The 26,037-nt window shown below is 50.5% G+C and overlaps 14 protein-coding genes across 14 annotated transcripts; 7 read left to right on the forward strand and 7 right to left on the reverse strand.

Moving 5' to 3' along the window:
• Positions 1 to 385: 385 nt before the first annotated feature.
• On the reverse strand, positions 386 to 2,194 carry N7510_000661 (terpene synthase family protein; the record flags this gene model as incomplete). The annotated part of the gene is made up of 5 exons (XM_056972590.1): positions 386 to 530; positions 950 to 1,465; positions 1,533 to 1,780; positions 1,849 to 1,895; positions 1,972 to 2,194. 5 exons carry the CDS (start codon positions 2,192 to 2,194, stop codon positions 386 to 388), a joined length of 1,179 nt encoding a protein of 392 aa, XP_056837707.1.
• An 825-nt stretch (positions 2,195 to 3,019) lies between these two features.
• On the forward strand, positions 3,020 to 3,423 carry N7510_000662 (uncharacterized protein; the record flags this gene model as incomplete). Its single annotated transcript, XM_056972591.1, has 2 exons — positions 3,020 to 3,180; positions 3,234 to 3,423. 2 exons carry the CDS (start codon positions 3,020 to 3,022, stop codon positions 3,421 to 3,423), a joined length of 351 nt encoding a protein of 116 aa, XP_056837708.1.
• Positions 3,424 to 3,592: 169 nt separating this feature from the next.
• Positions 3,593 to 4,253, forward strand: N7510_000663 (SEC14 family lipid-binding protein; the record flags this gene model as incomplete). Its single annotated transcript, XM_056972592.1, has 2 exons — positions 3,593 to 3,814; positions 3,882 to 4,253. The coding sequence occupies 2 exons, from the start codon at positions 3,593 to 3,595 to the stop codon at positions 4,251 to 4,253; spliced, it is 594 nt and encodes a 197-aa protein (XP_056837709.1).
• Positions 4,254 to 5,655: 1,402 nt separating this feature from the next.
• Positions 5,656 to 6,867, forward strand: N7510_000664 (FAD-dependent oxidoreductase; the record flags this gene model as incomplete). The annotated part of the gene is made up of 1 exon (XM_056972593.1): positions 5,656 to 6,867. The coding sequence occupies one exon, from the start codon at positions 5,656 to 5,658 to the stop codon at positions 6,865 to 6,867; it is 1,212 nt and encodes a 403-aa protein (XP_056837710.1).
• A 1,009-nt stretch (positions 6,868 to 7,876) lies between these two features.
• N7510_000665 (putative AMP-binding enzyme) lies at positions 7,877 to 9,185 on the reverse strand (the record flags this gene model as incomplete). Its single annotated transcript, XM_056972594.1, has 3 exons — positions 7,877 to 8,788; positions 8,840 to 8,987; positions 9,028 to 9,185. Coding segments are annotated over 3 exons (1,218 nt in total), but the record flags the coding sequence as incomplete, so codon positions are not given.
• A 1,024-nt stretch (positions 9,186 to 10,209) lies between these two features.
• Positions 10,210 to 12,191, reverse strand: N7510_000666 (gamma-glutamyltransferase family protein; the record flags this gene model as incomplete). Its single annotated transcript, XM_056972595.1, has 5 exons — positions 10,210 to 11,436; positions 11,504 to 11,853; positions 11,913 to 11,931; positions 11,989 to 12,091; positions 12,178 to 12,191. The coding sequence occupies 5 exons, from the start codon at positions 12,189 to 12,191 to the stop codon at positions 10,210 to 10,212; spliced, it is 1,713 nt and encodes a 570-aa protein (XP_056837712.1).
• Positions 12,192 to 13,038: 847 nt separating this feature from the next.
• N7510_000667 (uncharacterized protein) lies at positions 13,039 to 14,448 on the forward strand (the record flags this gene model as incomplete). The annotated part of the gene is made up of 2 exons (XM_056972596.1): positions 13,039 to 13,332; positions 13,393 to 14,448. The coding sequence occupies 2 exons, from the start codon at positions 13,039 to 13,041 to the stop codon at positions 14,446 to 14,448; spliced, it is 1,350 nt and encodes a 449-aa protein (XP_056837713.1).
• A 452-nt stretch (positions 14,449 to 14,900) lies between these two features.
• Positions 14,901 to 16,606, reverse strand: N7510_000668 (Zn(II)2Cys6 transcription factor domain-containing protein; the record flags this gene model as incomplete). The annotated part of the gene is made up of 4 exons (XM_056972597.1): positions 14,901 to 15,650; positions 15,701 to 15,841; positions 15,889 to 16,491; positions 16,547 to 16,606. The coding sequence occupies 4 exons, from the start codon at positions 16,604 to 16,606 to the stop codon at positions 14,901 to 14,903; spliced, it is 1,554 nt and encodes a 517-aa protein (XP_056837714.1).
• Positions 16,607 to 16,916: 310 nt separating this feature from the next.
• On the forward strand, positions 16,917 to 17,528 carry N7510_000669 (uncharacterized protein; the record flags this gene model as incomplete). The annotated part of the gene is made up of 1 exon (XM_056972598.1): positions 16,917 to 17,528. The coding sequence occupies one exon, from the start codon at positions 16,917 to 16,919 to the stop codon at positions 17,526 to 17,528; it is 612 nt and encodes a 203-aa protein (XP_056837715.1).
• Positions 17,529 to 17,684: 156 nt separating this feature from the next.
• N7510_000670 (putative G-patch domain protein) lies at positions 17,685 to 20,230 on the reverse strand (the record flags this gene model as incomplete). The annotated part of the gene is made up of 7 exons (XM_056972599.1): positions 17,685 to 18,728; positions 18,779 to 19,128; positions 19,181 to 19,241; positions 19,297 to 19,499; positions 19,549 to 19,669; positions 19,770 to 19,924; positions 20,080 to 20,230. 7 exons carry the CDS (start codon positions 20,228 to 20,230, stop codon positions 17,685 to 17,687), a joined length of 2,085 nt encoding a protein of 694 aa, XP_056837716.1.
• Positions 20,231 to 20,708: 478 nt separating this feature from the next.
• On the forward strand, positions 20,709 to 22,644 carry N7510_000671 (alpha-glucosidase; the record flags this gene model as incomplete). Its single annotated transcript, XM_056972600.1, has 3 exons — positions 20,709 to 21,180; positions 21,233 to 21,992; positions 22,044 to 22,644. 3 exons carry the CDS (start codon positions 20,709 to 20,711, stop codon positions 22,642 to 22,644), a joined length of 1,833 nt encoding a protein of 610 aa, XP_056837717.1.
• A 150-nt stretch (positions 22,645 to 22,794) lies between these two features.
• Positions 22,795 to 23,325, forward strand: N7510_000672 (molybdopterin synthase catalytic subunit; the record flags this gene model as incomplete). The annotated part of the gene is made up of 1 exon (XM_056972601.1): positions 22,795 to 23,325. One exon carries the CDS (start codon positions 22,795 to 22,797, stop codon positions 23,323 to 23,325), a length of 531 nt encoding a protein of 176 aa, XP_056837718.1.
• Positions 23,326 to 23,456: 131 nt separating this feature from the next.
• On the reverse strand, positions 23,457 to 24,588 carry N7510_000673 (SCO family protein; the record flags this gene model as incomplete). Its single annotated transcript, XM_056972602.1, has 3 exons — positions 23,457 to 23,578; positions 23,639 to 23,963; positions 24,025 to 24,588. Coding segments are annotated over 3 exons (1,011 nt in total), but the record flags the coding sequence as incomplete, so codon positions are not given.
• A 351-nt stretch (positions 24,589 to 24,939) lies between these two features.
• Positions 24,940 to 25,695, reverse strand: N7510_000674 (nitroreductase; the record flags this gene model as incomplete). The annotated part of the gene is made up of 3 exons (XM_056972603.1): positions 24,940 to 25,217; positions 25,268 to 25,346; positions 25,399 to 25,695. The coding sequence occupies 3 exons, from the start codon at positions 25,693 to 25,695 to the stop codon at positions 24,940 to 24,942; spliced, it is 654 nt and encodes a 217-aa protein (XP_056837720.1).
• Positions 25,696 to 26,037: the final 342 nt, after the last annotated feature.

Consider the following 26,037-nt stretch of genomic DNA (forward strand, 5'->3'; position numbering starts at 1 on the left):
ATCCATCAAATTCATGTAGTCATCACGAACTTGGAAATATTTTCCGATCACAGACAAAAAGTCTGCAGAGATGGTTCTAAATAGTATTGTCAGTCCAATTAAAGGGACTCTCAGTTTGAAGCTGGGGACCTGCCTTTTATGAAGCGAGAAGGCCATCTGTGACATCAGTCGTGCAATCAGTCTGAACAAGCCACCCGTCTCTAGATACGGAATGTTAGCGCTCAATTGAGTGAGATAGCTGTACATGATTTGGGTGCATCGTACTTTGGCTGACCATCTCTAGGTATTCCGCTTCCGAAGGACAATCACCTTGCCGCGTCCAGTGTAAGTCAAAGCTCTGGCCAATGAACAAGTTTCGAAGTTCATCTATGGCTATGGTCATGCACTAAGGGTCATCGAGATTGCGGACATCGTTCATGACGTCTATGAGCATGAAATTTGCGCAGTTGATAGTCGATGCAGGGCCAAAGACAGTGTGAGTAGCAGGGCTTCCACGCCGAAGAGGCGAAGAATCTTCGATGTCGTCCAACCTATAAATTTTAGACACTGTATACTACCTCCAGCCCTAGAATCCATCTTACATAAGAGACGAGCTGTTAGCTTTTGCGCTATTGATTTTACTATCTTGACTGTACGAGCTGGAATGCACAGCCAGACATTCAAGGCGTCGATAAGCGCCTCACGAACACCCTTTGACGGAAGAGCGCTAATGTATTCGAAAGGAGCAAGTAGAAGCTGAGAATTCGGCAATGTCAGTGCAAGTGAAAGAGGTATTCTTCAAATTATGGAAGAGCAGACCTCAGTACCCAAAGTCACTGGTTTTTGAGTTTCGGAGCCAATAATAATTACATCCAATGACTCCAATGACGATCTGCTTGATGTTCTGGATTTGGGTGTCCCCGTAGAGAACGAACTGGTGGACTCGGCATCTGAATTTTCTTGTGCAAACCGCTCCGAGTTTGCGACCAGGTTTTCTCTCTCCTGCTCAATATTCATACTCTTTTGGTCTTCGGCGCCCACTTGCAACAGAGTTTCACCCTCAGCACAGAGCTCGGGATGGTATCGAGGGCACCTGAGGCTCCAAACGATATTCCCCGGAATCTGAAATGCCAAAGCTCTCAAGTACTCATGTAACTTAGGAGAGCATAGTTCCTTGTTCGCAATGAAATCGCCCATGCGCTGTTGAAATTGTATCTCGTAGTCACACACGACTTGTCGAACCTTCTCCTTCGCCTCATGAATGGAGATATTCTCCCATTTCATATACAGCCAAACAGCATTAGTCATGGTGGCCGCATCGGAATCATCTGTTTGTTGAAATTCATCCCACTCGATGTGGAAAGAATAATAATCATTAGCAAGCCCAAGAGCCGCAAAGCATGGTTTGACAATCGCAGCAACACGTTTCTCTTCTTCTTCGGTCAAGAGGATGCCCATGCCAAATCGCATCACGGTATCGACAAACCTAGATAAAGTTCAGCATTTTTGAATTTGCTTCATGCCTCACCGACACATGTATGGAAAGAACTCACGGAGCTCCAGTGTCAATAATTCGATATTCCACATAATCTTCAATATTGTCGAAAATGCAGGATTTATCGCGAAACGCGGTCAACGCTACCATTTCCTTCCAAGCAGTAATCACGACTTCAGCGCAAGGCTTGTCCATCGACAGAAGCTCTAAGAGCATTTTGGACTGGATTTGCTTCGTTCCGGTTGTTGATCGTACGGTGCGGTAATCGGTTTCGTTCAGGGCTATATTGTCGGTTCCTTCATCCAACTTCATGGGGTTAGCATTTAGCATCTTGGCCGACCTTTATCGAGATCAAGAAGGCCATGGATGCTTACCAGCACTTTGGATACGGATTCGACTACGTTGTCGTACAGAAAAGCATCTGATGAAGGTTAACTGGATGTCAACTTTTGTTTCCCCAACTTCGCGCGTATCAAAGCAGTGCAAAGATCTCTTACATTCAAAAATATACGAGACCAGTGCTAATCTCTCAGGCTTGCACAGTGGCAGGACTACCGTCGCAAAATGCCCGTCGTAGGGATTGCAACTGCCCCAACGTTCAATTGGGCCGATGTATTTCCTCCAGTCATCGCGACAGCGGAAGGAACCTTCATTGGCATTCTGCTCATGCTTATGGCGGCGGAGTGCGTAATGATGGCAGAACCCGTCTATAGTGGGCATTTTTCGTGTCACCAAGTAAGAGGTCTCGTCTAGATCTGACTGAGACTTTGGGTATTCCATGGCGGAATTCGTCGGTGGAAAATGGGAAAAGGATGGACTTCCTCAGAGGATTTCCTGAAGCTATATATCTCTACAGCCAGCGTGAACGATAGAGTCTTATGGTACGTACGAGCGTGAACCAGGTATGACTTCATCTTGCGGCAACTAATGAGACATTCGTCCAGTTTGATTCTTAGGTGGTGGGTCTTAACAGGTGAAATCACGGCACAGAAAAACCCCATGACATGATTATAGGGCTTTTCAATAATCGGTGAAGAAGAAGCCGATAGCTGTGACATCAGAGCGATGTCAAGGGGCATGGTTCTGCTCGCAGATATAAATTTGAATGATCATTGGGGCTGCCCGCTGAGATCAGACGGGAGCAAGAGCGGGTCTTGTTCACATTCCGCTTGCACGAACGGGTTCGTTCCAAGTTTCGGGGTCCCCACTTCGTAAAGCGATTGGTTGGGAGCGATCTTGATCGAAACTTAAGATGTCCTTATCGATCTGCAACGCAAGGACGAGGTTCTTTGCCATTCGTCAGTAGATCGGGCACTAACTTTGCTGCCGACCTTGAACCACAGCGGCGGGATAGAGCCCCGGTTTACATGCGTCATACCGCATATGTGTCACGTCAAATATCTGGATCTCGAAGCATTTTCCTGTTCAATTCTATCCCTACATTAAACTAAAATGATTTCCAGCGATCGACTCTTATCTGTTGCTCAATGTCAATAAAAGCTGGAGAGAACTGGTTTCACGGTCAATTCTAAAACCAATTGCACAATGACCAGAAGTCAGACAGCAAATATGGCGATTCCTCCCGAATGCGACGATAAGCTTAGGCTTTTCATTCAGTCATGTGCTGAACTCGATCTTTTGGCTCGACCTGAGGGCCTTGAGAACGAAGATCTACAAGACGGGCTATTAGACCCGTCCACTCTCTTGTATGTCGCTGTGATGCCTGGCTTTTCTTCCTTTGTTGTGTTCACATCAACAGACGATTTTTAACGGCGCGCCAATACGATACGGCCGCTGCCCTCAAGCAATTCCAAGAAGCATCACAGTTCCGCCGGGAGAAGCACATCGTCAGGCTTCATGACATGGTTGAAGTTACTGATTTTGAACAAGCTCGACAATTCGTAGGTTTTCATTTTCTCTTTCCAGATCAAAGTATTATTCTAACTTGAAATGTAGTATCCACATTGGACGGGTCGGAGAGACAAAAGAGGTTTACCCATATGCATGTTTGATCTTTCTCGTCTTGATAAACATAATTTAGCGTGCTGGGAAAAGGCACGACATATAATTCCTTGGTCAGATTCACAGTCCAAAACAAACCTGCCACCAAAACTCGATATGGTGCAGCTGGCCTCCGTGTATCACGACAGTCTGACTCGCCTGGTTTTACCCCTCTGCTCTATGATGACCGACCGGCCGAATCCCTTGGCACCAATCACTAGCTCCATATATCTTGTGGACGCATCAGGCCTAGGCCTGAAGCAGGGATGGAACTTACGATGCTTCGCCCAAAACATTAGTTGGTTGCTATCAACGTGTTACCCCGAGACCATCCACCGTGTCTTTGTCGGTAGCCAATTTACATGACCTAAATGTGTCGTACACAGACTGACATCAAATATAATAGGTATGTAATGCTCCGTCGTTTTTTTCCACGATCTGGAAATACCTGAAAGCATGGATCGACCCAAATACGGCAGAAAAGATCTTAGTGCTTAGTAGCACAGAGGTGTTGCCCACCCTTGAAGACTGCATTGATAAGGAGAACATCCCAACTGTATTTGGCGGTGGATTTTCTTTCACACATGGGATGCTACCAGAGCTCGATGATAATATCTGGCGGCGTTTCAGCTGGAAGCTCCCAAATCGCTCCCTGCCTCCGGGGCCTATTAAGTGGACCCAAGATCTAGATGGCCGGACGACTGCTGTTGCTGTTGGTTGCGAATTGGGGGCTAAGAGGAATGAAAAGATTGCGACCTTGGATCCTGTTGTCAAATGATACGGGCAGTCCATTTCCCGTTTCCACAAGATATATGCGAAGGGAGAACGCATGATATACTGGCTCTTGGTTAGGGTAGCTTTCTTTCGGTTTTTAAATGATATTATCTTCACAACCTACGGTCGCATAGGCTAGTTTTGACCTAGGACGGATTTTTTGGACTAGGTGTACCTACTGTAGCGGGGCGGAATGGGACTCTTGCTCTAGGCGGAAGTGAGACCTACCAGAGGCTTCCAGGGGAGTTGCAAGAGGAGAAGTGCCCGGTTTGTGCTACTTCAGGTGAGCATGCCTCATATACATGCACTAAGTTATCTGATAGCAGAGGGTATCTGCCCGTCTGCACTAGGTATTCGCTTGGACTACACTACTTTCTCAAGGTACGTCTAGCTGTTGAACGGCGGCCGTGGGACAGTTACGGCTGACGATACGTGGACTGTTATTGGCGGGGCCATAGGCCTGAAATCGATCAAAATATCGTAAGCACGCGAGAAAATACGTACGTTACTGATCGGTGATGGCATCTGCAAAGAAATTTTTCATCGATTAGTTTTCTACCTACGCATGTATACTATTCTCTGGATCATAAGTGTTCAGCGTTGCGGAATGACATCTGAATCCAGCCCCCCTCTCCTCCTCTCTTGTTTGCAGAACTGACGTTCTAGAAACCCTGGAGATCATACAAGCCTGATACGGAAGCTATTCTATGTTTTAACTTACAAGTGTACTGGAATACTGCCAAGAACAGGGGTCAGCGGCAGAGTAACTGTACTAGTTATACCGTGTTTCGAGAGAGGATTAGAGAAAGAATCTCCGCGAGTAAGTGGTGAAACTGATTTCGATCCATCCTGTATAATAGTCACAGAAATTGCGTGTTCTTTCAGTTCCCTTATTATGAATCAGGTTGCTAATTTCCAGCCTGTGATGTCAATTCGATTTCTCACTGCAATACCTGGAGACCAAAATCAACGAGCGGCTATAGAGAGCGAATACAATAGGCTTATGAACCCTAAGGAGGTGTTAAAATATTGATATATATATAAATATATGTTTTAACTTGACCGGTGATGCTCCAGGTCGTCTCTACTAGGTTGAAGAGGCGGACATGCAGTGGATAGCGATGCCGGTGAACAGCCTCAACCCCGCCTCCGGATCCGAAGCGTCCGGATCCGAGAAAACAGTAGCGGACGAACAATTTTCTTCACGAACGGAGCTATGTCTGGAATTACTACATTTGTATACTCGGAATTTAGCCAGTTACCTCCTGAGATGCTTGATGTAAAAGCTATATAAAGCTTCATGAATCCGCCAGGTCAAACTCAACAGAAATACAATCTTCAGAAATACATTCAGTTCTCACTTGAATAAGTACTTGATTGATTCATCAGCGCAGCAATCCAGCAATATGACAGCACCAACCAACGTCGGTATTATTGGGGCAGGACTTTCAGGCCTTGCACTCGCATTATCTCTGCACAAGCAATCCATCCCATGCACCGTGTACGAAGCGCGCCCTGCATCTCTGGACATCGGCGGTGCAATCATGCTATCGCCCAACGCACTACGCATCCTCGATGCAGTGGGAATCTACGACCGCATCCGCGTCCACGGCTTCGAGTTCCAGAACCTGTATTTCCGGTCTGCGGAAGATGAAGCGAGGGATTCGTACGAGTTCGGCAATCGCCAGAAATACGGATACGATGGGCTGCGCATCTATCGCTATGTTCTCATCGATGCGCTCGTGGAAGCAATCAAAGAGCGAGAAATCCCAATCCAGTACGGCAAGAAGTTCACGCGGGTTGTTTCTGAGACTGACACCGCAGTTGAATGGGAATTCGACGATGGGACCTCCAGTCGTGCGGCATGTCTTGTCGGTGCGGATGGAATCCATTCTCGCGTGCGCAAGTACCTGTACCCAGATCTGGAGCCGCGATTCACAAATACAATGGGCGTCACGGCTGATGTGCCGACCAGCCAGATTATTGCTCCGGAAGGGTATAAGATGCCCGTGACGATCATGAATCCCACTCATGGAGCATTTGTCATTGCGCAACAACTGGTAGATGGATCGGAGTCTCTGATCGGACGACAGAAGCAAGCACCGGATCTGGACCGAGAGGGCTGGAACAAGTTGATGAGCGACAAGCAGTGGTGCGTTGACTTCCTGCGCGATGGAGCAGAAGATTATCCTCCAATTGTGAAATCTGCCGTCTCGAATATCCCGCTCAACAAAATCAACCTGTGGCCGTTCTATGTGGTTCCCAAGCTAGACCGTTGGGCCTCCATCCACTCACGTGTTGTGATTTTGGGCGATGCGGCGCATGCCATTCCACCAACGGCGGGTCAGGGCGTCAACCAGGCATTCGAGGATGTCTATACATATGCTCTCATATTGTCTCAGCGTCGGCAGGAAGATCTGGAGCGTGGGTTGAAGCTTTGGCAGAAAGGCCGACAAGAGCGGGTTGATCGTGTCCTAGCGCTCAATAAGCAAATTGATGCTCGCAGAATGCCAAAAGCTCAGGATGCAGGATCCTCGGATCTGGAGAACGAAGAATTTGATCTCGAGTGGCTGTATAGCCCAGACTTTGACGAGCTTGTACGCGACTGGCTCAGCTAGGTCACTAGTGCTTAGAAAAAGAGTCTAGCATCCCCCCTTTGTGTGGAATTTTATGTGATATTTTAGTTTGATATCTGACTTTACCACGATTAAGAAATTTACTTGCCTCATTTCGTACAAAAAAGAATTCAGTTACCATATTATTACTACTATTACAATACTTGGTCACATCTCGATCTAGATTAGACCTTGGTTTACGACGACGTTGTTTCTGGCGCATGGGCTTTTTATTCGCTCTTTCCTCCACAGTTCGGGCACACTAGGTCTGTAAAAAGCTTCATATATGGTGGTTGGTTTTGTCCGAAGTTTCTGCTGATAAAATGAAGCGTCGGGATGAGCGGATTTGGTGGGGGAGTATTTCCCAGGCCCCACTCGCTGCGCGATTGTCTGCCGACCTCATGCGCTACTAAGAGAATTGGGAGCAAGCCAATGCCAAAAATACGCACCCTATTCGTCTAAAGGGGGTGATCTTCCAGTTAGGAATTCTAATGTCCTTATCCGAAACAGGGATATTCTGGAGGCCGAGCAACAAAGAAAACCGATTACTTCCTTGTTAGATTCGCAGTTGTTACGGATACAACCTGTGTTATCGTGAGGCTAGTTGCCAAGACAAAGAATGATTGAATCAGTAGACTCCCAATTTGATCCACCAGGGCAAAGCTAATATTATTTAGGATCTAGCCTGGGGTGGTAATTTGGATAAGTTACCTAGGGGTCATTATACTGACACTAAAGCAATTGGAGAGAGAATGGAAAGAGTCAAGGGACGGCGGCCACCTTTGTAGGATCGACAACTCATTGTCATCCAAATACACGAAGCGGCGCTACGGATCTTTGCCAAGGAATCGAGCGTACCTGCTGACGCAACTACGAACAGGACGCTGCTGGTTATCAACATATGCAAAGGCGTTCCGATTCCTTGACGATGATCTTTGCGTATACGGCGAGCGGGAAAGCGTGGTACATGTTCTGCTAGACTGTCCAATACTCAATCTGACAGTGCATGCGGCTAGGTAAACAACGCTGATATCTCATCCTCGTACAATGACAAAGTCTGCGATCTCGCTACACTGCCTTTTATAGTTCGAACAAACGGCCTATTTTTGCGTACAAATATGAGCCGCTCTTTCGAAAGCTGGACACAGTCGTGGCAACGAGAATTGACCTTGTCAATGTATGGCTGCAAATTTATGATCAGTGCTTGCCGTCCACTGTCAGACTCTGTATCAATTTCGGGCAAAGGTTCAACAATCAGTACCGGGGCCGGGCGACCATGGCCACCAATCAATGCCGACTTGATACCAGGGTGGGCTTCAATCTCGGGCTCAAGACTTGAGGCATGTAACCCATCGGCATGCGACAAGTAGACATAGTCATCTGCGCGGCCGGTAATCTTCCAGAGTCCCTTGTGGACTGGATGCTCCGTCCATAGATCATTGGTTGGGAAGCGGTCGAGGTCTGGATACACTTTAAAGATTTGCTGCATCTCAGTCTCTGGCTGCCGTACAAAGACCAGTTCGTATAAGTTATCCATCCGATGCTCGAATTTGGCTCCTGCATGCTTTTGGAAGACAACATAGTCCCAGGCCTCTGGGTGGTCATGAAGAGCTGTAAAATAGGGTCCTGCTTCTGTACTACCGATAGCGGAGGAAATTTTGACATGGTTCTTTAGTTGTTTTCCGGTTTTGGCAGACAAAGGCGCACCAGCATAGTGGAAATATTTCAGTTCTCGGAGGGCCTCTACGCCACGTGCATTAAGACAAAGCTCATCAGTCAACGCCGGGGTAAGGAGGGCGCCTTGGACATGTCCGTAACATAAGATATTTGCGACAATATCTGGTGAAGGAGGTGCTGACGGCCCCATGACGATCGTGGTGTGGATGAATGAAGTCATGGAGAGCATCAAAAATGTGCCGACGAACTGGGTAAGAGTAAGTTTAGTTCGAGAGAGAAGCCGAACTCTGGAACTTACATGTAGTGATGGCAGTGGGGTATACCATCTCTGAAGCGCAAATTGATGAATAACACTCGGTTCAGCGTCCGTAAGAGATGCAAAGTAGTCAATAGAAGCCATCATGCCATGAGTGTATGTGATAGGTTTCGGGTACCCTAAGCGAATACTTAACAACTCAAACCAGGTATTCAATGGTGTAATAGAACCCACCTGTTGTACCTGATGTGTGAAACACAAGCCAGGGATCACCTTCACCTTCTTCCCATGATTTCTTGTAAACAAATTGTGTTGCTTCATCATCTTTCAAGAATTCATCAAGTTCAGGCACTGTAATGACCTGGAAATCTGAGGCACCGCGTAGGTGACTGAAACTTCATTCCTATTTTTTGCCCAGATATTGCGGAATCGAGGTCGGGAAAAATTTGGCTTAATTTCATGGATAACTACAGCGTCAAATGCCACTCGATTGTTGTTATTCATTTAAAAGACTTCTCCTTGTTCATGAAGAACGCACTGCTATTTCAGTGCGAATATGTGAACCGGCCAAATCACGAAGCTTCTGACTTCTTCCCACTTGGTCTCTTCGGACTTGTTAGAAGGGGATTCTGTTTTCGACTCCGAGTGTACCCGGACGCCGCAACGAGGCCACCTCGTCAAGGCGACAGCCGGTCTAGATAAAATACATCCATTCCGACACTTCCTCTCGCACCAGAAGGCGTTGATTCGAGACCGCATCCACAGCCAATGGGAAGAAGAATGGAAAACTCCGGAGGATCGACAGCGAGCTACCCGCTCCCAGAGCCAGACGGTTATACGGCGCACTACCAGGGAATCGAACCTACCTACTATAGCAACTACGAACTGGTCACTGCTGGTTGGCTACCTACGCAAAAGCACTCCAGTTTCGCGGTAAGTGCGAGTGTGGCTCGCAGGAGACAGTGGAGAACATGTGAATCGGCCCCCATTTGCTTCGCGCATTTGGCCCCTCCTCCAGGCAGCGCAAGAATAAAACAAAATGGCGAATTTTCTGGAACACAATTGATTGGACGTATCGCACACGTTTCTTCTCCGGGTTCAAGCCCGAACATTACGGTCGCCCTACATGTCCCTCCAAAGACTACTTCTGATAACAAGAGGATCGTGAATATCGCGACTTGCTTCAGTCAATAGAAAGAAACGATCATGTTGGCTCGAGCCTGCTTCGGTGTCTGGCATAGTCGATCGAAGTACCCAGTATAAAAACTAAATTTAAATTCAAAACGCCTGAGCCTGGTAATTGGCACTGTCAGTGCTCATCCACAATTCCAAACACTGTATAATATCTTGAATCATGTATCCAAGAGGGAAATTACGGCGCAATAATAGAACCATCCTTTTATGGTAGCCCTCTACACTGGAACAGCCATGCCATCTCCTCGGGGGTCACTTCCGGCCGTATAAACTCGCTGCTCTCCATCAACTATATTCCGAATGATCTGCCCCCGACCAAAGATATCCCGCTGCCACCCTGATCGCATTCGCACGTGATGTCCTCTTCTCTCCAACCCCTGTATCGCCTCCTCACTTATCCCCTCCTCGACATAGACCGTGCCGTCAACAGCTTCGCCATTCGAAAGAACGCTCGCAATACACACTCGTGGTGCATCGAGCGCCTCTTGTGGACTCATGCCAAACGCCAGCATGTTCAGAAGTACTTGTACGTGTCCTTGCGGTTGCATGAACGCACCCATGACCCCGAAAACCGAATGTAGGCCCCCTGTTTCGGCATTCGTCGCCAGCCCCGGGATGATCGTGTGATACGGTCGCTTCCCAGGTGCCAGGCAATTGGGATGGCCGGGTGCGAGCGAGAAATTCGCACCGCGGCTCTGCAGAGTAAACCCGCATTTAGCTGGGATGATACCGCTCCCGAAGCCGTGATAGTTGCTGTTCACGATGGACACTGCGTTGCCGGCGTAGTCGGTCACCGCGAAGTAAACTGTGTCACTGGATCGTAGGGCCGGGCTACCGTGGTCCAAGAGAGTCGAGGCGTGCTCTGGATTGAATAGTCGTGCACGCGTACTGAGGTAGGAGGGTGAAAGAAGGTCAGGGATGGGGTGAAAATGCGGATCGGATATGAACCATGTGCCATCGGCAAAGGCGATTCGCAGGCTTTCGACGATAAGATGCAGATACTCGTCGGAGTTGTGGGATGGGATTTGAGTTATTTTCCCTGACTTCTGGAGCTCTTGGATAATTCCTAGTGCCATCAAGGCCACGATGCCTTGACCGTTAGGCGGATGTTCCCAAACATCCACGCTTGACTGAATACTTTTGAAGCGCAAAGACATGGGTCTGACGTACTCGCTGCCTTTTCTTGCATGATACTCCAAGTCCTCGTACGTGAGATGGCCTCCGCGATCTTGCATTACTTGACAAATTGCATCGGCAACACGACCAGCATAAAAGCCCTTTTTGCCCTCGATGGCAAGCTGATGGAATGTATTGGCTAGCGTCGGCATCTTCATAATCTCTCCTGTTCGAGGAGCTCTGCTTCCATCTGCAGTCGCGATATCCTCCTTGAGCATCTCTTTGAAGTTGGGAGATGCTTCTCGCAATTGTTGCTCGTTCTCTTGCCACTAATTAGAAGTACATATTAGCAGGCTCTATTCCCACAATCTCCCCTTGTAGTCACTGTAAACTTACATAGTACGCTGAAATCTCCGACACAGGAAACCCCTTCTCAGCTAAGTCAACCGCTGGCTGGAGAATCTGCTGCATGGAAAGCTTCCCACTTCCAAACCTTTCCACGGTATCTATCCAACCTGCCGCCGCACCTGGGACAGTCACCGCATAGATGCTATTGAGCGGAATACTCCCGGGCTTGTTGTCTGGGATGTTGAGTTTCCCTCGCACCTCCTCTAGAGTAATGCGCGCTGGAGCTCGCCCCGATCCATTCAGCCCGTGAACTTTCTTTGTCTGGCCATCATAGAAGAGACAAAATATATCACCTCCAATTCCAGTAGACCATGGCTCCGTCACGTTCAAACAGGCCGCTGTGGAGAGTTCTGTGTCAGCTATTGGGTCCTTGTAGCTCAGAGATCATGGGACACACCGACAGCTATTCCAGCATCCTAGTGAAGACCATCAGTATTTCTGACTTGTCAATTAAAGTTTTATGTATTACACACCGCGGCATTTCCTCCTTGTTTAAGAATAGTCTGGCCCGCGATTGCGGCCAAGGGCTGGGTACACGCAACGATGCCGTTGAGGCTGTGGACAGCGCTGCGGCGACTAGCAAATGGTGAGAACATAGAAAGAATTTTGCCGATAAACAGTTCAAGTTGTAATAGAAGAAAATGGGTCATTTAGTAACAAACCGGTCACCCTTCATTGTGTCGAGAAAATCTGGGGGTTGATATTCTTCTTCGGGGAGAAAATGAACATCTCCGGAATGTGGGGGAACACATTGACTTGTTTCACGCCTCCGACTACGCATTGACAACTCGTACTACAGTATCGCGGCCTATGACGAGTCCGATGGTGGACACGAGAACCTTGATTCTTCGTTCATGGGTGGTAGCGGTAGTGGTGGTGCTCCCGGTGGTACTGGCTCCATGCCCGCTCTGCCTAGCTCAACCTCTGCTTGAAAGTTCCGATACTTGAACTAGATAGGCTGGTGGGGTAGCGCAAAATCGATGAATTGATCAGTAGACGAAAAAATAGCAGCGAGAGATCCCCATGACCAACAGTGAGCGGTCGGGCTCCCCGGCTTACCAAAATGCGGTGAGAATAGGGCTGGGCGGGTAAACGATCAAGAATGTAAACCAACCTCCACGTGCCTACATTGAAGTGATTGCCCATTCAGATAAGAGATCGCGAAAGAAGTGCCGCTGGCATAATCACCAGGATTCCCTAGATGCCTTACTCCATATAATCGCCCCCTAAAGTCGGACCCCGAAACGCTGCGCGTCTCCACCAATCCGATCCAATTGGCAACGCCACTATCACCTAAGATTCAATGGTTGGCCCAATCAATGACGACCCGATCGATGATTACGTACTAATTAGATCCTTTCCACGCCCTGTGGTTGACTTCTTGGTACACTTCAGTCTATTAATGGATTGAGTCTAATGAACGCTTATTGTTAAATTTTCTATTCTGCATCCTCTCTCTTGGGCAATCTTTTCCTTGCCTTCCTTTTTCCTTGCCCTTGTTATCGCCGGCTCTGACTCTCACAATGGAGGAAGTAGCAGGCTCGCACTCCTCGACAAACGAGACCGAAAAGGGACTGTACACTCCGGTAGAGGGGAGAACTAACGCTACTCACCTGTCGAACATTAACAATGGCACACAACAACTCCCGCCCATCGATCGCGGGGTAAACGCCTGGCTCTTCCTCGCCGCCTGCTTCGTCATGGAAGCTCTCGTCTGGGGATTTGCATTCACCTACGGTGTATTCCAAGCATATTACAGCGAGTTAGAAGAATTCAAGAACTCCGGAAATATCGCCGTCGTCGGGACCTGCGCTATGGTAAGAACATTGACTAGTCGCCCAATTGAACGCCTCTTTCAACGAGCTAACCCGTAATAGGGGATAATGTATCTCGATCTCCCTCTCGTGTTCGCCGCCTACAGACAATGGCCCAAGTATCAACGCCTCGGCTGCGGTGTGGGCGTGCTATTAATGTGTCTCGCTCTCGGCCTCAGCTCCTTCTCTACAAACGTCACCCATCTCATCATAACCCAAGGCATCTTTTATGCCATCGGCGGCAGCATCGCCTACTCCCCCTGTATCCTTCTAATGGAAGACTGGTTCGATAAACGCAAGGGCCTCGCCTTCGGCGTCATGTGGGCCGGCACCGGACTCGGCGGTGTCGTCCTCCCCATCGTTATGGAACAGCTGCTAAGCCAGTATGGGTTCCGGACTACATTACGCGCTTTCGCTATCGCGCTCTTCATCCTCACCGCGCCGCTAGTCTACTTCGTCAAACCGCGTGTGCCGATCGCAAATAACCGGCCTAGCCCGTCACCGCCGAACCTCCGGTTTTTATTTACATCCACGTTCGCCCTCTTCGAGATCTGCAATATCGTCCAGGCCCTCGGGTTTTTCTTGCCGTCCATCTACCTCCCGACTTACGCGGGGGTGATCGGTGCATCGAGCAGCCTCCAAGCACTAACCGTCATTCTCTTCAACGTAGCCTCCGTCCTCGGCTGCGTGTGTATGGGCTCCATCGTCGACAGACTCGATGTGACGGTCTGCATCCTCGTCTCAACTCTCGGATCCACAATAGGCGTGTTCCTAATCTGGGGGTTCTCCATGTCTCTCGCCCCACTGCTCATCTTCTCAATCGTATACGGTCTCTTCGCAGGATCATACACGAGTACCTGGCCTGGGATTATGCGTGATGTAGTCCACAAGAAGAGCTCCGCGGAATCAAGCATGGTCTTTGCGTGTCTTGCGGCCGGCAGGGGGGTCGGGAATTTGGTTTCGGGACCACTTAGTGAGGCTCTTATTAAGGGGTTGCCGTGGCAGGGAAAGCTAGGGTATGGATATGGGAGTGGGTACGGGACGTTGATTGTTTTCACGGGGGTTACCGGAGTTGTGGGGGGTGGGAGTTATCTTGCGAGATGTTTGAGGTGGTTGTAAACTCGTTCGAGTTCATTAGGGACGTTCCCACTCCCATGTATCCTTGTCTTCATAGACGATGGATTTATGCTTTGTCTAATACCAAAAAGAACTCGGTTACCATATTCTTACTGTTATCATAATTGGTCACATCTCGATCTAGATTAGATCTATTGCCCGCTGAGGATAACGAAATTAGCCATCAATATCTCCCGCATTCTCTGGGCCTATGATACCCTACCCGTGTATGAGAACTGCGTTCGTGTCGCTGTTGACCCATGGGATGGATTGGGAAATGAGCGTTCAAAGAGCCGATGTGATTGCATTAGAGTATCTATATACGTATCATATTTGTGTATCGTTGGATGTACATGGCTTTCTTCGGGGATTATCTAAATATGTGCGAAGAGATGAATTAAAAAGGTCAAGAGATTCACGCAGAGTAGACCTCGCATACGCCAACCTTCGTGGGATTACTGCCGGAAGTATATGAACAAAATCCGCTCCATCTGCCGCTGTAACCAATCCAACTGCTCCTGAGGCAAACCTAAGCTCGAAGCCTTCAAATTCCGGAGAAAAGGCATAACGAACCACGCACCTATCAACGGAGCAGTATGATTGTGCGTGAGAGTAACAGGCCGCGTTTCTGCAGACGGGTACTCGACGAGTCCGAACTTCATGCGCACCGACTCAAGCTGGCTGCCTAGGAAGAAAGGCACTGTCGCACAGATATCATCGACGAGGCCATGTGCCGTTGCAATCACAGATGCGGCTCTGGATCCATCCACATCCTGGGATGACGATAATATGCGAAGACAGTTGAGAATGATGATTTGTACTACGATGCGACATTCGCGGTACGTGTTCCATGTGGTGGCAATCCACATGTCGGAGTAGCAGTCGCAGCGATGACGGTAGAGGCCTGCATCGCGGACGGATTGGGGAATCAGGACGGCTGCAACGGGCGCCCAGTGGGGTGGAACTGATTGTGACCAGGCAGCGAGGCTTACGTCGATATCGGTTGCCTTATTTAGGATAGCTGTTGCGGTGTCTTCATTCGGTGACTTGTCCATCATGCTATCCCAGGCATGTCGCAAATCAACTAGCTCTGATGCGGCTGTGGCAAGCATTGGACGGGGTGCTGGCGGGAGCTTTGGCCGGGAGAGAGGCCATACTTTTGGGGTCGGGACCATGGGATTAGACAAACCGCGTGTGGTTTTGATCTACAATGGTGTTAGTTATGGCCTTAACTGTAATAGAAATTGAAGCCCACAATCTGTGTCTGAATGGAATGATCGATAATCGACGAAGATGGAGTCTCGAGCCGCTTCGATCGACGGTTATTGATCAAGGCGATCGCACCTCTCAGATGGGCTTTCATGGGCAATTTCCAATCTCTCATTGCAATGAATTCCTGTGATACGTAAGGGGCATATCCAAAGATTTTACGGGATGACTTACCTCGTAAGTCGAAAGCAAAAGAATTGATAAAAGAATGTCATCTAGTTCACCATCAACGTTGTCCTGTAACGCCTCCCGGACTTTAGGTAATGCTTTGGTAAAATACTGCTCCGACGCACGAAGCAGAGAAGCCTCACCAGTCCAGGCCGCCACCGAGAAGAATGCAATAGCCAATGTGCTGACATGGAGATGTGAATTTGGCTGGGTGTGTGAGTAGTTTTGCGGCAGGATTTCCATAAAGCCATTGCGAATGTGGGGATCCTTTTGAAGGTATAGATAGCAATTAAAGAAAATTGGAACCACGGTGTCTTCCAGTGGTTGACAAAGACCCGGGGGCAACGATGGCGGCCAGGGTCCGCTTGCCATTGGAAATGCTCTCATGGAGGGAGCCCGCCTTGAGACTAAGAGATTTGACGGAAGATCGGGTAAGGCCTTGTCCGGGCTGGTTGCACCGCCCGATGTGGCAGGAGAATATGGCAGTGGTTGGGGCTTCCTGAAGGACGGTGTGTGGTCCCGGTGCATCACATCAAACGGATCCGGATAGCCTGGACATGCACGACCTGTTCGTGTACATGCCCTGCAATGGGGCCGAGCCTCATCGCACTTTGTGGGATGTCAGATTGTTGATACATAATCAAAAGACGGAATGAGTAAGTACCTTGATATGCCGCTGCCGACAATTGCGGCATCCCATGCTCGGCTTGCCATTGTAGACCATGGTGATGCTTAGAGAGGCAAAGATAAAGCAAAAAGAGCTGGCCGATTGCCAGGTAACCAGGAATAACCCATGCCATCTGGGAATCAACTGATAGAGCAGTCAGCCATTCCCGGCCGCGATAATCTGAAGCATAGAAAGATGTTTCCAGGCTTGCGGGTCAAGATAGTGGAAGAGCACGTGACTGTCGGGATTTCAACTCGAATCTCCGTGCAGATCCAGATCTCTCAACTCTCAATTCGCCCGGGTCTTTTTTATTTCTCCTTCAAGAGTCCCAACAGTGTCTAGCCATCGACGCCGACCCTCATCAGTAATGTTCTCCTTTTTCGGCTGGGGCTCCCGTCCCCAACCGGACCCTTCCACATCGCAAGAGAAGACCACATCCCCGGATCGCAACAATGAGCCAACAACATCACCCTCTTCCGCTTCCATTCCATCCCAATCTCAATCGTCCTCCCAATTAGCCCAGCAAACTCGCCCGCCAGGCCTAGCGCCAAATGTTAAGCTCCTCTTCGGTGGAATTGCCTTTTTCACCCTTTCAGTCCTGATCACGCGACGCTCTACCCTAAAGAAAAGGATTGCCTGCATTCCACCCTTCTACACGAGCTCACTCTACCACCAGCCCCAAGCGAACGGAGCGATGGAGGCACTCGAGGCGCTAAATCTGGCCACCATCAACGTTTTGTCGTTCGGCATGCTGGCTTCCGGCGCGGTGGCGTATGCGTTTGATATCAACGGGCTCGAGGATATGCGGCGGGTTGTGCGAAGTGGGTTGGAAGAGGGGGGCCCTGGTGCTGGGAAAACGGATGAGGAGATGGAGAAAGAGGTTACCCAGTGGGTTGTTAGTGTTCTCGGGGATCGGTTTGAGACGCAGCTGGAGAAGGAGAAGGAGAAGACTAGGAGGTTGGAGGGTGAGAAGAAGTGAAGATAAAAGTGAATTGCCTGGATGCATACACATACATAACCCCCCTCTACTCATGCTTGTTCTACTATACTACTAGATTGTACATTGTACAGAATAATAAGACCAGCCAAAAGCCAATTGAAATGGCCTGGATATCACTATTGTACATGAGGTATTTCACCGATCCATCTGTTCGTATCGTTGGCGAGCAGCCTGCTTGGTCTTTTCCAGGAATTCGTCATAGCGACCTCTGGTATTCCGGCCTGCCTCCTCTGCTGCATCTCCCAGCTTGCTTCCCTGAGCGCCTAGACCAACCCCCTGGGCATACACCTCGGTGGCAATAGGTGCCGTGACGCCAGTTCCTTGAGCGCCTAGCCCAGACCCCGCAGACCAGCCCATCTTGCTAAGAAGAGAAGCGCCTTTGGATGTGCTCTGCACCGGCGGTTCGTCCTCTTCTTTCGCCGGCGTGGGTTTCTGCTTCGTACTAACCTTGGTACGGCCGAACGCTTGACGGCGCTCCCTTGCGCGATCTCGATATTCGGCGGACGGCGGGGCAATCCCGTGTTTGACCAGTTTTCCCATAGCGCGGGACTTCAATTCGTCGTTCTGCGTGTTGTCACGATGCAATTGACTCATCCGCTCATGCCGATTGACCTCAGCGGCGCTCTTGAACTGCCGCAGGCACAGATAGCAGCAGTGACGGTTAGGGTCCGCATACGACTGCGTGGGTGGTGCGGCCGAGTCTGCAGGCACGGTCCCGTCTGATCCAGCATCTGCCGGGTTCCCATTGTCATCTTTCTTGTGGATTCCGTGCAGCTCGGCGTGTCGATTGCTCCAGAATTGCAGATGAGATGGCATGGCCGTCTTCTTCGCATTCGCAGTGACCGCAGCATCCGCCTTCCGTTTCTTGGCCTTGTCGGCGTCCTTGGAACTTTTGTTGTCTTGCTGGTTCCCGAGTGGTTTGTCATCTTTGGATTGCTCTTGACCACCATCTTCCTCGCTCGATGTTACTGTCAGTTCGGTCACATATCCCTCGTCATCCCAGTACATGAGTTTCAACGAAGGGTTGTTTAGCGGGCTGAATGTGAAATGATCGGTGCTAGCTGTGGGGTTCATGACCGGCACGAAAACCCCGGCATGGATATAGCTAACCATGACTGGCCGAGAGGAGATTGTGAATTTATCAAATGAATTCAGTCGTGTCACTGCTGCTTGTGCGTCCTGTAGTCAAATCAGGATAGGGCGTGTTTAAACAGATAGTGTGAACCTACCATGACGCTAGCAAATTCTGCAAACCCATAGCGCCAGCTTTCGTTGGTTTTACGGTCACGCGTCAGTAGGACGCGACGAATAGAGCCCTCTCGAGCTCCCAAATTTGCATCACCGGTTGTTGATGCTACCTTGGCCCCCTTCTTTTGACTGTTTGCAGAGTTATCGCTACCACCCGAGGCTGGCTTGTATAACTTGGCAACACCTTTGGCGAAGAGTTCTTCGGTGACGGAGGATTCCAGCCCTCGAAACAGGAGAAATTGGGATGGTTGGTTGTCAGGCGCGGCATCATTGTCTCCAGTGTTTACCACCTTTGGAGCAGGAATGCCAGGAGGACCTGTGGGACCCGGTTCTGTTCTTCATCAGTAATCAAGACTACAAGCCTGACTTGGAGATATGCGTACCAGGACGGGGAGCATTGCAACGAAAGCACTTCTGGCGAGTAGCGTAGTTGACGATAGCGCACTAGACACCGTGAAATTAGCTGGGGACAGGTGCAGGCCACGCTGACTCAACTCACCATCCTACAGGTCCAGTCTCCCTCGGCTTTCACGCGTCCCCGATCTTCCCTCTCACGACTGTAGGCAATGCGCACCTTGGTGCTCCGGTCATTGCTCCCGGTGCTGGGGCCATACAAATAGATGCAGGGGTGATTTCGTTCCAGAAATGCTCTTGAGGCATCGATGGACTGAAACCGAAGGAATCCCAATTGCCGTGACACCTCTGTTGAACGATTAGAAGCGCTCTTCTTGGATTTCTGTGCACCACTTACTTGTCTGACGGTCTCGAATGACCCGAATATCTTCCAGGCCCTCAACATGATAGGCATTTCGCAGCTCGGTTGAAATCTGGGATGTCTCAGCCTCAGTTCCTCGCTGCCGGGGAATGCGGCGCTAGCTCATGCAAAGATCATGCTCACGTCTTCTTCTGCCATATCCACAGGCAGCCCATCCATCATCACCTCTCTGCTTTCCTGGCCAAAGTATGGCCTACCTCGACTGCGGCTCCGACTATAGCTCCGGCTCCGACTGTGATATCCGGGGGACTGATAACCCTCGCGGTCGCGATCTCTGTAGGTCTGTCTCCCACGCCGGGATGGAGGCGATCGTGATGGTCGACGGCGGTAATCATCTCGGTCGTGACGCGGTCTAGAATAATCGCGCTTCCGGTCTGCAGCCGGCTTTCGGGGAGGCGAGCGAGAATGGTCTTTCATCCCCAGATTCCAGGAGACAACATCAGTGACAATTCAAACCCAGGGAGACACTTGGTCTTGTTGCGAGCACGGTTTAGACAGCATCATTACCGTGCGGGGAGGAGTGTGTACCGCCAGGCGAGCGTGATCGGGAGCGGTCGTCATACATGCGGCCGTCTCGGTCGGCGCGGGAAGGGTATGGCCGGCGTGAGGAGCCGGGAGGAGGATATCGACTATTGTTGTCTGGATACGGATGGGACATGATTAAGAGACATGGAGAAAGAAAGCTAATCGAATAGAAAGGCTGGAGAGTTCGAAAGTCGCAAGTCCAGTGAAAGCAGAGGATAGAGATGTGGCAGAATCCCGACCGCCTATATGTCCCAGTGCCAGTGCCAGTTGGTGGGAGCTATAACTATGTAGTTTGCATTGTTTATCTACCTCCTCCATATGGAACATTGATCCGCCAGCTCCCCTCGTTACATCATCGCGCAGTGGGTCGTCCAAAGCCCGATCCACCCATTATTCCGCGGATGGGGAGCTCTGATTCGGGCCATACTGCAGTCAAGATGACGGTCCGGAGACGATCAGTACATATCAGCCGCTCACAGTCCACCGACGATTCTCCGTGCCCCGCGGTGGGATAAGTTACACTGTGGGTACGACATGGACGATTGCTCACACATATATCCATTCAGTGTCCCTCATTCCATTTGACCTCTTTTCTGCACACATTACACACCATGGTTTCGTCCGGAAACACAAACCACCGCGCCTGGTGGAAGGAGTGCTCGGTCTACCAGATCTGGCCTGCATCCTTCAAGGACGCCAACAATGACGGCGTTGGAGACATCCCCGGCATCGTCTCCGAGCTAGACTACATCAAGAACCTCGGCGTGGATATCGTCTGGCTCTGCCCATCCTATAAATCGCCGCAGATAGATATGGGCTATGACATTGCCGATTACTACAGCATTGCACCCGAGTACGGGACGGTCGCAGACGTGGAGAATCTCATCGAGGGGTGCCACAAGCGCGGCATGAAACTGCTCATGGACCTGGTGGTCAATCACACGAGCGATCAGCATGAATGGTTCAAGCAATCGCGCAGCTCCCGGGACAACGAGTACCGCAAATGGTATATCTGGAAGCCGGCCAAGTATGACGAGCAAGGCAACCGGCACCCTCCCAACAACTGGGTCTCTCACTTCCAGGGTATGTTTTTCAAAACCCTTTTGTTGGGTGCAGCCACTAATATTGCTCCTAGGAAGCGCCTGGCAATTTGATGAGAAAACCGATGAATACTATCTCCATCTATATGCAACGGAGCAGCCCGATCTCAACTGGGAACACCCGCCGGTACGCAAGGCAGTCCACGACATCATGCGGTTCTGGCTTGACAAGGGCGCCGACGGCTTCCGTATGGACGTGATCAACTTCATCAGCAAGGATCAACGATTCCTCGATGCCCCCATCAAGGACCCGCGCCAGATCTGGCAATGGGCGGATAAGTGGTACGCCAATGGACCGCGCCTGCATGAGTTCCTCCAGGATCTGGGTAAGATCCTCAAGCAGTACGATGCCTTCAGCGTGGGCGAGATGCCATTCGTCAAGGACGAGAATGAGGTGCTCAGGGCTGTGCAGTTTGACCGCCACGAGATCAACATGATCTTTAACTTTGAGCATGTCGACATTGACCACGGAGAGTACGACAAGTTCGAACCGGGCAGCTGGAAGCTGACCGATCTCAAAAAAATTTTCGAGCGCTGGCAGACCTTCATGTACAACAATGATGGCTGGAATGCGCTTTACTGGGAGAATCACGACCAACCGCGGTCGATCGACCGATACACGAATGCCAAAGAGGAGTATCGCCTCATTGCGTCGAAGATGCTCGCCATTGCTCTGACAATGCAAGCCGGCACGCCGTTCATCTACCAAGGCCAGGAACTGGGGATGCGCAACGTTCCTCCATCATGGGGTATTGAGGAGTACAAGGATATTGACTGTCTGAACCACTGGCATGGGTAAGCGAAGTCCTTCCAGTAGAAAGAATCATCACTGAATCCCACGCCTAGAATCATGAAACAGAAACAGTTTGACACCAAAGCACAAGAGATCGCCCGCCAGGAGTATCAGAAAAAGTCGCGCGACAACGCGCGCACCCCCGTGCAGTGGTCCGCCGCCGAGAACGCCGGGTTCACGGGTCCCGGAGTCAAACCATGGATGTCCATCAACACGGATTACGTGCGGGTCAACGCCGAAGCGGAAGTCAAGGATCCCAACTCGACCTACCACTTCTGGGCGGCAGTGCTTGGTCTGCGCAAGAAACACCTCGATATTCTTGTCTACGGGGACTACAAAGCCGTCGACAGTGCCAGCGAGGAAGTCTACGCCTACACACGCCAGTGCAATGGCTCTGGACGGACCTCCGTATCTCATAGCTCCAATCTGCTGAACAAAATCGACGCCCGGGCGAAATCCTCTGAAGGCCAAAAGGCTTTGGTCGTGTGCAACTGGACCGAGAAGGATCTGAAGTGGGACGCGGCGGGTAATGGGTTTGCGCAGGTGAAAGAGGTGCTCCTAGACAACTACGATAGCGCCAAGGAAGCCGCGCAACGGATCTCGGGCGACCAGTGGACTCTGAAGCCGTACGAGGCAGTGGTTGTGCTAGTCTAGATTTCTCTATAGACGTTAAACATTTTGGGTTCGGCAGTCTCCGATGTTCCCCGCGGCGATAAACGATAACGATAAGCATCACAACACACCTTACCTTGTTCATTCTTCTTTAACCCAATCCACATACACCTCACTCTGCTCAGTGCCACAATGACATCCTCCTCCCCTTCCACCTCTCAACCTGCGCACCTCGACCCAACTACCTACCCACGCACCCACACCAACCCAACCCAGAACATCCACCTAACACTCACCTACTCGCCCCTCGACCCAACCATCTACCTGAACCAAACCTCCTCGCCGGCCGCAGGGGCCAACGTTCTCTTCCTGGGAACAACGCGTGACACATTCCAAGGCCGCGCCGTCTCGCAACTTAGCTACACCGCATACCCAGCCCTCACATTCAAAACCCTCAGCGCCATTGCGGAGACCGCCGTGACCACGCACCAGCTGCTCGGTGTGAGTATCGCGCACCGTCTGGGGATCGTGCCGATTGGGGAGGCGTCGATTGTTATTGCGGTTAGTTCGGGACATCGCGCTGCAGCGTGGAGGGCCGGCGAGGAGGTGCTGGAGGCTTGCAAAGAGAGGGCGGAGATTTGGAAGAGGGAGGAGTTTGTGGATGGGGGGATGGAGTGGAGGGCCAACGCTGATCGGGATGCAGAGGGGAATCTGATGAAGTGAAGAGAGAGGGAGAATTCGTCACTAAATAGTACTGGGATATGATGAGAAGGCGATTCGAAATCGGGTTTGAAGACCGAGGTATAAATAATAATACAAGTTTCTTTCTACATGTACACGCTGGGAACACACAATCACTCCGTTTTCAGTGGTTTGCCCTCGCGCTGCCAGTCCTTGATATGCTCGAGAATCACCTTCGCCGCCGACTCAGGTGTATCCTGACGCCCAATACACTCCACGAAGTCATTATCGGGATCTATCAGAACAGAAAGAGTCAGCGGAGACGGAAGAAATGTCGTAGGTACTGTTCACTCACCCATCAAATAGAAGTAGATGCTATGATCCACCAAATAATCCTCGCCAGGCTTCACATCCCGGGGCGTACTAAAGTACACCCGGTATTGCCGACAGACATTCTTCACCTGCTCGTATGTCCCAGTCAAGCCCACAATACCCGGATGAAACTCCTTGAGGTACTCGCGCAGTACCTCGGGCGTGTCACGGACCGGATCGCAGGTTATGAAAACCGGCAGAAACAATTTATCGTCCTTGGTCGCCTCCTTGACCTTCTCGATGATCTCGGCCATCTTGTCCAGCTCGTCGGGGCAGATATCCGGGCAATGGGTGAAACCGAAGTAGACCTGAAGAAACTCAGTGAGTAAATGCTTCTCCCCTGACGCCAAAAGAAAGAGGGCGGCATACGAAGCTGTATTTCCCCTTCAGATCCTCCTGCGTGAACTCATTCCCGTTCAAATCCTTCAGCACAAACGGGCCCCCGACCTTAGGCTTGCCGTATCCCTTGCTCATCTCCGCAATGCGCTTGCGCTCCAGACGCTCCTTTTCGATCTTAAAGTAGACCATCATGCCCGCGCCCGTCAGGAGGAAGAGCAGCGCCGCCTTCCATGAGAATGGGCCCGTCGTGTTGCGCGACTTCAGCTCGCCCATTGTCTTGGCGCGCTCGAGGAAGGCACTCGAGGAGAAGTTTTTGGAATTGAGGAGTGGGTTTGCTGCATTGCGCGGTTGCGGTCGCGGTGCTGGGGTGTAGCCTCTGCGGCATTGTGCTGCGCCGTGGTGTTGAGGGAGGGAGAGGAGACGAGTTTCAGTAGAGGTTAGGGAGCGAGTGGCTCGGCCGAATAGGCCTGGAGTCCTGGTTGTCAATAGCATTGTTGATGGTTGGGTCTGTCTGGGAGGGAAAGGAAGTGAGAGAATGATTTCTCCGGATCGCCGGCCCGATTCAACCAACTTGGTGCCTGAGGCATCATTTCTCTAGACTATGTGCCGGCCAAGTATGTACGAAAGAGTATTGCTAGCATGGTAAAGCTCAATGATCATATCTCTGGCAATTAGGTAGTTGAAACAAACGTCTTCAATGTCTCGAGTAGCTTGGTACTTTCCCGGGAATTTCATCACAGCACCAAGATCACAGGGCTGGCCCCATCTACGCCGAATTTATCCTGTCATACAGCCTTGCGTGCCCTTCTCCGTGCTTCTTAGCGTTGCTCAAAACCAACGGAGAAACCAACAAACCCACAATTCTTTTTCTTTTATTAGCGCCAGCCCGAGGAAGCCTGATCCCCCGCCCTCGGAGCAGTGAAGCGGGCCAGCCGGCGTAGAAATCTAGTTGCCTTTAGGAGCAATATTCTCCTTCCCATTCCCATGGACCAGGACACGACCCTCCAAAGGAGCGAAAGCCTTCTCAACACCACCACGAGGTGGGCCGACGGCCTTGCCGAAGACCAGTTGAGCGCGGAGGTTCCAGCTCTCGGGCACGTTCCAGGTCTCCGCGACGGCCTTGTTGACCTGGGGGTTGAAGTGCTGCAGATTGCACGCGAGACCTTCGGCGCAGAGGGCGGTCCAGGCAATGTATTGGTTCATGCCGTTGGAATGTTCGTACCCTGTCGACTGATTAGATCTTGTGCGCCTGACAACGATATAGTCAACTTACACTCTGGGTGGCTACCAATGACGCTCTGAAGAGGGGGTGGGAGCTTCTCGACAGCTTTGGTGTCCTCGAAGAACAAGACCTAGAAAGGCCAGGTCAGCTTACTTCGTCGATAAATCTAGACAGCACCTTACAGTTCCATAAGCAGCCTTGTAACCGGCAATCTTGTCTACGAAGTTCGCGAACACGGGAGGGGGCATCGTCTTCTCCATCTCGTTGTGACCGATTTCCCACATCTTTTCGTGATCGGCACCAAAGAGGACGATGGCACGGCACGATTGGACGGAAAATGGGGACGGAGCATGCTTGATGGCGTGGTTGACGATAAGAACGATGCGCTCATCAGAGATGGGAGACTCTTTGGCTAGGGCGAGGGTAGACCGACGGATCTTAATGGCCTCAAAAAATGGGACGTGGTATGCGTTTGGCATCTTGGGTGTTCTTATTGTTGAGTTCAGAAGTAATTGTCTGTAAGGAGGCAGGGTAGATTGTCTTTAGAAAACGTAAGATCTTGATGTTAAGGAATAAAGAAGAAATCGGAACGAGGACTAAGGCAGTATTTATACCTGATACCCAAAACAACCTCATGTTAGCCTAGAAAGCCTTGCTGCGCCCTACTTCAGACTTTCTATAAGATACTGCCAATCAGGTGCCAGACCCCTCACTCCGATCTGGACTATGAGTCTAATCCATTGTAGGGGGCCTGAGGCGGGTTCTAGTTGATCGTAAACCAAAGTTAGCTGATGTTGCGGGACAGGTACTGGAAGCTAGAG

This window comes from Penicillium lagena (genome assembly GCF_028827675.1).
Source record: "Penicillium lagena strain IBT 129212 chromosome Unknown utg000001l_segment0_segment0, whole genome shotgun sequence".
NCBI lineage: Eukaryota > Fungi > Ascomycota > Eurotiomycetes > Eurotiales > Aspergillaceae > Penicillium > Penicillium lagena.